Source organism: Bos javanicus, chromosome 8, assembly GCF_032452875.1.
Source record: "Bos javanicus breed banteng chromosome 8, ARS-OSU_banteng_1.0, whole genome shotgun sequence".
NCBI lineage: Eukaryota > Metazoa > Chordata > Mammalia > Artiodactyla > Bovidae > Bos > Bos javanicus.
This window is the reverse complement of record NC_083875.1, coordinates 76,926,103-76,935,751: the sequence shown is the minus strand read 5'-3', so window position 1 is coordinate 76,935,751 and position 9,649 is coordinate 76,926,103. Positions and strand designations below refer to the sequence as shown.

The 9,649-nt window shown below is 44.2% G+C and overlaps 1 protein-coding gene across 2 annotated transcripts in view; it reads left to right on the top strand.

The window, feature by feature from the left end:
• Nucleotides 1-2,323: 2,323 nt before the first annotated feature.
• Nucleotides 2,324-9,649, top strand: part of RASEF (RAS and EF-hand domain containing) — a 90,765-nt gene continuing 83,439 nt past the window's right edge. The window contains exon 1 of one of the 2 annotated variants that reach the window (XM_061426011.1): nucleotides 2,324-3,113. In XM_061426011.1, coding sequence (XP_061281995.1) covers nucleotides 2,683-3,113 — 431 coding nt within the window. In that variant the 5' untranslated portion in view covers nucleotides 2,324-2,682. The remainder of the gene's footprint in view (nucleotides 3,114-9,649) is intronic. The other variant, XM_061426012.1, reaches the window with a different exon arrangement.

The following is a 9,649-nucleotide window of genomic DNA, read 5'->3' as shown; positions in this document are numbered from 1 at the left end:
TTCAAAGGATAGGAATACCAGACCACCTGACCTGCCTCCTGAGAAATCTGTATGCAGGTCAAGAAGCAACAGTTAGAACCGGACATGAAATAACACTGGTTCCAAACTGGGAAAGGAGTACATTAAGGCTGTATATTGTCACCCTGCTTATTTAACTTACATGCAGAGTACATCATGAGAAATGCTGGGTTGGATGAAGCACAAGCTGAAATCAAGACTGCCTGGAGAAATATCAATGACCTCAGATATGCAGATGACACCACCCTTATGGCAGAAAGTGAAGAACTAAAGAGCCTCTCGATGAAAGTGAAAGAGGAGAGTGAAAAAGTTGGCTTAAAGCTCAACATTCAGAAAACTAAGATCATGGCATCCGGTCCCATCACTTCATGGCAAATAGATGGGGAAACAGTGGAAATAGTGACAGACTTTATTTTTCTGGGCTCCAAAATCACTGCATTTGGTGACTGCAGCCATGAAATTGACGCTTACTCCTTGGAAGAAAAGTTATGACCAACCTAGACAGCATATTAAAAAGCAGAGACATTACTTTGCCAACAAAGGTCTGTCTAGTCAAAGCTATGGTGTTTCCAGTAGCTCTCACATCCATGTATGGATGTGAGAGTTGGACTGTGAAGAAAGCTGAGCACCGAAGAATTGATGCTTTTGAACTGTGGTGTTGGAGAAGACTCTTTTGTTTTGTTTTGTTTTGTTTTGTTTTGAGAAGACTCTTGAGAGTCCCTTGGACTGCAAGGAAATCCAACCAGTCCACCCTAAAGGACACCAGTCCTGAATATTCATTGGAAGGACTGATGTTGAAGCTGAAACTCCAATATTTTGGCCACCTGATTCGAAGAACTGACTCATTGAAAAAGGCCCTGATGCTGGGAAAGATTGAAGGCAGGAGGAGAAGGGGACGACAGAGGATGAGATGGCTATGGCATCACTGACTCAATGGACACGAGTTTGAGTAAACTCCAGGAATTAGTGATGGACAGGGAAGCCTGGCATCCTGCAGTCCATGGGGTTACAAAGAGTTGGACATGACTGAGTGACTGAACTGAACTGAGAATGAAAAGAAATGAAATACAGAGTCATAACTAAAAGAAGTGAAAATAAATAAAAGAATGTCTTAAGAGTGGAGGGACATTATATGAATAAAGTAAAAATTATCCAAATGCATTTTCACAGGCTGTGAGAATCATCAAAGTACACATACACGTAAGTCATATGACAAAGTGAGGGTCTCTCAGAAATAAGACAAGATTTTTTTTAAGGATAAAAATAGATGAATTTTAAAGATCTGATAACCAGGAAGCATGCATGCATGCATGCTAAGTCGCTTCAGTCGTGTCCGACTCTGTGCGACCCCATAGACGGCAACCCACCAGGCTCCTCTGTCCCTGGGATTCTCTAGGCAAGAATACTGGAGTGGGTTGCCATTTCCTTCTCCACAACCAGGAAGCAGCCAATATCAAAGACACAATGGCACTGTTGAAATAAATGTTTAAGATCAAAGGATAAAATACAACTGCCTAATTTCCATAAGATTTGTTTAAAGAAAAAAAAAAGCTATCAATACCTCAGTCCTTGTTTAAATATTGCTGCCTGAAAGATTTTGGTTATTAATTTTCTCTCAGGTTGAGGAGACAAGGACTGAGAAAAATTACTTGGATTTGAGGATCTGGAAGATCTATGTGATTCCTAATGTGCATTAACTAGTTGGACCTCGACGTTGGACCGACATGCATTAAAGAAAGGCCATGGGACTTCCCTGGTTGCCCCGTGGTTGAGAATCTGCCTGCCAAGGCAGGGGACACGGGTTCCATGCCTGGTCCAGGAAGATCCCACATGCCCAGGGCAACTAAGCCCCCATCCTAGAGCCCGTTCTCCGAAGAAGAGAAGCCTGGGCAATGAGAAACCCCCATCTCCTGGCAAGTATAGAAAGCCAGCACACAGCAACGAAGACCCAGAGCAGTCAAAAATAAATGTTTTTTAAAAAGAAAGCCCGTAATATCAGAAAACGGGGTCTTCTGGTAAATCTCACACTTTGGTTTGGGATATACAGATGTTTACCGATTTTCCAGAATCAGAAAATAATAAGACACACATAATGTTAACTAATTTGCAACCCTACCCCTAACCTTCCTTTCCTCTTTCTATCCAGTAGTTAGCTCCTCATACCAGCGCTCGATTTACCCGAGCAAACACTGTTTACACCAAGGGCCTGGCAACGCTACTGCCTCCCCACAGTTCCAACCGGGTCCCCCAACTCCAGAAGCCCCAAACCCAGGCTCCAGAGCCCTACACGCGAAAGCGTGGGAACTGGAGCCAGTCGCTCCTCCTCCTGGCGGGGCGGAGCCGGGCGCCTCCGGGCCAGTGCGTGCGGCCGCGCAGGGCTGTCAGTCGCGGCAGGCGCTGCTGAGCGGGCCGAGGGTGGCCAGAGGCGCGTTCGCAGGGCTCTGGGACTGCCAGAGCCGGCACAGGTCGGCGCGAGAAGCCGCGTCGGAGCGCACAGTACCGACCCACTCAGGCGCTTCGCCCCGCCCCGACGTCCGCGCCAGTGGCCTAACCTGCCCGACTCGCCGAACTTGCCTCAGCTCCCAGCGGCAGCAGGTGGCCCCGGACTCCCCGCCGTCGCCGCAGTCGTGGTGGGCCACGCGCCCCGGAGCCCTCGCGAGCGGGATGGAGGCGGACGGGGACCTGGAGGAGCTAGCCCGGCTACGCTCCGTCTTCGCCGCCTGCGACGCGAACCGCTCCGGGCGCCTGGAGCGTGAGGAGTTCCGCGCGTTGTGCGCGGAGTTGCGCGTGCGGCCGGCCGACGCCGAGGCCGTGTTCCAGCGGCTTGACGCCGACCGCGACGGCGCCATCACCTTCCAGGAGTTCGCGCGCGGCTTTCGCGGGGCCCGCCGGGGGGGTCCGCGCCGGGGCTGGGGGCCGCGAGAGCCCGCGCCCGCCGCGGCCCAGGTGGGGTCCGACTCCGGGTCTGGCGAGGAGGACGAGGGCGACGAGGACGCGGCAGCGGCTCTGGCCGCTCCCTGGGACCCGGCGAGCTCCGGCCAGGCTTGGCAGGACTTCCAGGCGAGACTCGGGGACGAGGTCAAGTTCATCCCCAGGTACGAGTGTGGTTTGGAGGGCGGGAGGTGGTGGTGTTGTTTCCTGTCCTTCCCGGGACCCTGCCATCTCTCCCCCTTACCTTCGGAGTGTGCAGACCCCGTGGATCCTGTCTCTCCCTTGTCTCCATTTATTGATTCACTTGAACTTTTCCCAGATGAGACCCTTTAAGGAACGAGAATCCTCTCAGCTGCAAAGGGCACTTTGTTAGTTACACAGGCCAGAGTGAAACCCGCAGCGCCCGGAGATTCTTCCAGGACACTGGTTTAGGAGTGCTCCCCAAACCTCGGCGACTTGATTATATCGTCTCCTACTCCTGGCCTCCAGGCTGCACTCGCAGCGGCAGCCCCGAGCGGTGACCCGGGCCGCTAGCCAATTTGGCATTCTCTATAGTAGTTTTTGGTATTTTCTCCTACTACGTAGAAAACAAAACCTTGCTGTGCATTTATTTTGCGGCACACAAATATTCATCACTGCTACGTGCTGAGCATTTTACAAGGTTGTTTAATATTCAGAGCAACTTTGGGGGTGGACTTTCTTATCTTTGATTGATGGAGCAATTTCGACCTAAAGACGTTAAGGGACTTGTCCAGTTGCTGAAAGAGCAGTATTTGATCCCAGATGTTGTGAACTGAAAAACTCTCACTTTTAATACCACAGAATAAAATGATAAAAATCACACAATAAACTACTCTTGTGGCTCTGACAGAAATAGCATAGGATCAAGTTACTTTTCAGGCAAAAGGGGGATGCCTGCAGGTTCAGGACTTGGTGGGAAAGATACTCAGGTTTTATTGAGATTAATTTGCATCTGTCTCTGCTTCTAGTCATTGTATGTCTTGAGCCATTCGCACATCTTCCTTGGGCGCCACAAACATCTTAATGCTATGTTTTTCTGCTCTCTGGAATTGTATGGGTCTCTGGCTGTCATTGTTGGGAAGATCTGAAAGGCATCATTTGGTTGGCAGTTCACATATCTGAGACGGAAGACTGAGAAAAGGAAATAGCTCTGGAAGGCAGCAGTGACCTGGCTCACCCATTCACAGCTTACACCTACAGGGCTAGGAGTTCTCACTTCCTCCACCGCCCAGCTTCTTCTCCCTCCAGTTTGAAAAGTTCAGGGAGTACTGGGCATGGAAAGTGACTCACTGCAGTATAAGAGGAATTGTGTAGAGAAAGTGGGTGTGATACCCATCTTTCCTATTATGTACAAATGAGTGAAAATGCAGTGTCTCCATCAGGGAAGTTAAAAAAAAAAAAAACACACTTTGAATTAAAAAAAAAAAATATATATATATATATATATATATATATATATATATATATACACTTTGAATCAGCTTCCATCTGTAACTTGGTTTGGGTCCAGCTAGGTAAAAAAGGTAACAATATTAAGAATAAGAAAAGGTACACCCGCACCATATTTTATACACACACGCACACACAAAACTACTTTTCAGAGTTGTCAAGTCTCAGCAGCAGATATTTGACTCAGCCTCTAAATGATCAAAATGATCTTGTTAAGATCAGCGTACAACCTGGCCTTAATATTATTGATGGCATTATTCTTATCACTGTGCCTTTCCAATTCTTGAGAACCTATTAAATTTAATGGCACCAGTGTCACCTGATAGACTTGTGTCCTAAGCCCCACCCTTGCCTTCTGAGAGATTAACAAATACAATATTTGCCTTCCTGTACTTGTTGAAGAACTAAACTGAGTCGCTTCATCTGATTGTTTCTATGGCAGCCATTAGCTGTTCGGGTAAATTGGGTTCCTTCTATTCCACTTCCTCATATAGCTGTTCACCTTCTCTTTCTCCCACTCAAATTTGATAAAAATCTGTTGTTATTGACAGTGCCGTTGTCATTATTTTAATTCTGCAAACATTATTGAGTGCCTCCTTTGTGCCAACCACTGTCCTAGGTACTGTCCTAGGTCCCTAGAGACAAAGAGCAGGAGACCGTGGTTCATGCCCTCAAGAAGTTCATAGTGTGAGTAAAATATTTCTCAAAAATTTCCTTAGAGGGCATGTAAAAGCAGAAAAATTATTTGCAGTAAACTCCACGTATTGTGGGCTTCCCTGGTGGCTCAGTGGTTAAGAATCTGTCCGCAGTGTAGGAGTTGCACAAGACTGGGGTTGGATACCTGGGTTGGGAATATCCCCTGGAGGAGGGCATGGCAACCATTCAAATATTATTGCCTAGAGAATCCCATGGACAGAGGAGCCTGGCGGGCTACAGTCCAAAGCGTTACAAAGAGTCAGACATGACTGAAGCGACTTAGCATGCCATGAATTGTGGGCATAGCCTAACAGACTGCCAGCAAGCAGGAACTTTCTTTGAAGTTTTGAATTTTTATCTCAAAAAAATAAGTCATGTATTTGTTCATTTTACTGTATAATATCTTGTGAATTGGTTTAACGTAATATTATTTTAATATTTATATTAAATTTTATATTTAAAATATATTTTAATATATATTATATATTAAATATATTTATATTTGATATATATATTAAATATATATATTTAATATATAATATATATTATATATTTTATTATATTTTATATTATATATATATATTTATATATATATATTTATATATTTTTTAAATATAAAATAAATATAAATATATATAATATATATTTTTATTTAATATAATTTATTTAATATATATTTATATTTACTATATATAAATATATATAATAAATATAAATATAAAATTTAATATAAATATATATTTATTATATATAATAATATATATTTAATAATATATATATAATATGTATTTATATATAAATTTATATTTTATATTTAAAATATAAAATATTATATTTTCTTCCAGAGAAAAAACTGTCTCTCTGGGAAGGTGTGCCATTTCACCTGGTGCCTTAATTTCTCACCTGGTGCCTTAATTTCCCACCTGGCACTCCACCTTCCTGCGGATAGCACCCTGTCCCATGCCTGTCTTTGGGGACTATTCATGTACAATTTGAGGAGAACAGATATCAGATATAGGAATGTTTGGTTCCTATAGAGGCAAAACTGGGAGTGATTGGTTTGGTTCCTATAGAGGCAAAACTGGTGGTGGTGATTTCCATTTCAAAGATCATTCAAGCTCTTAGACGAAAATGTTAAGCAAATTTGGGTTAAACTCCTCAATCATTGATAACTGTGATATTAGAGAAAAATAATTTGTACTGTGAAAGAATAAAAATAGTCTCTGAGATATGTGTTAATACCCTCATAAGTTGGTTTTCCCTTAGAAAACTGAGGGAGTCTTTGCCTTCAAGCCTGGGGAGGGAAGCATCCCAAGTAGCCGCGTGACCTGCTCACCTGAGGTGGACATGTGTAAATGGTCCAGAGGGTCAGAATGGGCCATTGCCACTTCCTGGTAAGCTGGAACAAGGTCAGCCGGCAGGTGAAACCAGAATGGGCAAGGCAGTATAGTTATGTAAGAGAATTCCAGAAGGAAGGTTGCATCAGGCCAAGAAAAATTCATGAAGTGGGGAGAGAATGTCTGGGGAGAAACAGAGACCAGACTTGTAACCACCTAGTGGAGCCCATTTCTGGGGCCCCAGGCATTATCTTGGTGAAAGGAAGGTTTTTACACAGTGGGTACTCAGTAAATATTTGTTCAGTGTTCTTTGATTCCTTGCTTCATATCCTGAGAATGCAGTTAGTTCGTGCTGTATGCATTCTCTTCATTTCTTTTGTTGGTTCCCTCCCTTTGTTTGCAAGTTCCCGATGAGAGCTCATGTGTCCTGAGATTAGCAAGGAGAGAAGGATACAAGGTGTGTGTGTGTGTATGCATGCATTGACCATTTGACCGAGGAGGGGGCATGGCAGGAATTCATCTCTCTTGTCTAGTCAGAGCCAGAACTTTTCAGAGTGTTCTCAGTCCCATCTGTAGAAATTCTGAGTTTCATTTATGGACTGATTAACTTTAATAATTTAGAACCCCACATTCTCATAAACAGAAGTACAAGGGTCCAGCCGGCACCAAAACCATAATGGACTTGTGAACGGGCATGAGTTTTGCCACGGTATTTAGAGCAGACCCAGAGTGGGTGCCTCTGGTGTAATAAGGGTTCGCACAGCTGATGACCTGCCAGACAGGGTTAGGGTAGGATTTGTTCAGGCACCAAAATTAGACCCACGTGGTCAGTTGTTTCACATCGTCTGTGCCCTTTCTGTGTGCAGTGTTGAAGAAGTCTTTTGTTGAATGGCTTAGAAACAAGAAATTTAATTGAGAAGAACCAGAACTACCCACATGTGAACTGTCACGTGGATCATCAAAACAGTTTGCTTCAGCATGTCTGTATAACTATGAGGATGACAGCTAAAATGGAGTGGAAATACAACGGCTGACACCAATCCCACTTAACTTGTAGGACGAAGCTACAGTAGGCAGAGGCATAGTTTCCTTTACATTTCCCTTTCTTGGGGTCCACTTTGGGCTCTGATCATTTTCATTTGTAACAGTGCAGTTGCTTCCTAAGCCCACTTCACCACTTCAAGATGTGGTGCTTGGAAAGATGGAAAAGGGAGAGGAGAGAGGGATGCACAGAGAGAGGTAAACACAGGGAGAGGGCTGGAGACCCAGCATGAGGAAGGCAGGGTGAGAGGAGGCAGAAGACCAGCAGGCAGATGGAGAGACACTGATGATTGATTAGGTAGTGCCTCAGTTTCCCCTCTCTGCCCACTCAGTGTGGTTCTGGCCCTGAGCCAGCTTGAGGTGCCAGAGTTAAATTAGCTCTTCTCTGCTTGAGCACAGCTCTTAAAAGTATCTTCCATATGTGAGCATCTGGTGCTTTGGATGGTGTTTGTAGTGTTTAAAGATAAACATATTTGTCACTCATGTGACCAGTCATGTCCGGTGTTCATCCAGAAATAAAGATTTGCTCTAACCTTGAGGTACCAGAGTGGGTTGGACCTCAGTCCTGGAAGACGTTCAGAGATGTGTTTGACTGTGTGTGATACTTACCTTTGGCACTAACTTTGGGGCCTATCAGTGCTAGCCACAAGCTTTCCAGAGATTTTCTGACTTTTCTTAATTCAGACCTGGGAGTTTGTGTGTGCGTGTGTGTGTGTGTGTGTGTGTGTATAGTGTTGTTGCTGTTTAGACACTAAGTCATATCTGATTCTTTTGAGACCCCATGGTCTGTAGCCCTGCCAGGCTCCTCTGTCCATGGGGTTTCCCAGATGAGAATACTGGGGTGAGTTTTCATTTCCTTCTCCAGGGATCTTCCCAACTCAGGGATCAAACTGGCATCTCCTGCATTGACAGGCAGATTCTTTGCCTCTGAGCCACCTGGGAAGCCCACGTGTGTGTGTGTGTGTGTGTGTGTATAATACATACATTTTATATATTTTTATGTGTCTGTATATCTCTATATAGATTATATATGTCTTTATTTCTAACTGTTGCTTGTCTGTTGCTTTTTGTTTTTTCTTTTCACAATTATCTGTGTCATTACCCTACTGCTGAGTGGGAGAAACCTGTCTGTTAAGACTACAGCCCTTCCTTGAACCTTCCAAACCTTCCTCCTGGGCCCAGCAGGCATCTCTGTGTGGCTTACCTTTTATGAGCTCTGCTTGCTGGTGGTGGCCCCTTCTGGTTCTGATATTGGAATTTCATCTCAGGGTAGTTTCTTTTTGGCCTCTTGGCCCCAGAAAGGTATTCTGGCCTTCCCAACCTTAGAGGACTCCCGGCTTTGGCCATATGGACAGGGGGCTGCTCTGAACCTCGGATCTCACGGACTGTTCAAAGCACTGCTGTCAGGTTTTGAGGAGAGATTGTTTGCTCTGCCCTTATGGTGTAGGTACCAAGTAAAATGCCTAAGACAGGATGCCATTGGAAGGCTGCTCTCCAAGAACTACAGACTCTTCTCTAGCCTGTCTTTTAGCCTGAATTTTTCATTTACTCCTCTCCTAAATCATTGTTGAAATTCAGTTGTGCTACTCCTATCACTTTGAGCATGTAAAACCTGTTTCTGGATTTCTTCCCAGGTTATATGATTTGATTTTATTTGTAAAACAGAAGTAGCCAAATTTGGCTAATCTTCCTGGAATGGAAGCATAGAGGCTGATGGCAGAGCCTTTAGAAGATGGTGAGGTTAGGGTGCCAAGGTGATTCAGATGTCTGCATTTTTCTCCTAAGAGAATATACAGAAAATACTTTCTTGCTTCCCATATAGCTTGTTAAAGCTTAGTTGTACCTGACTGCAGTCTATTGTTGGAGGGAAGAAATGGGAAGAGACGATTTATCATGGGTATTCGGGCTGCTCCTATCTAACTGTTAGTCTCGTATCAGGTTATAAAATGGAAAGTAAACACTGTTTCCCATAGGAAAGTTGTAATGACGGAATGATATGTATGACTTCTTTGATATTAGTTCCTCAAAAAAAAACAGTTTCATTGGTTCAACTGGTAAATATGTGGGGTCTTCCAAATTATAATTGCTTCTGTCAGAGTAATTATAAAAAGAGAAAGGTGAATTTTAACTCTTGAGGCCTTCATCTATATGCCTTA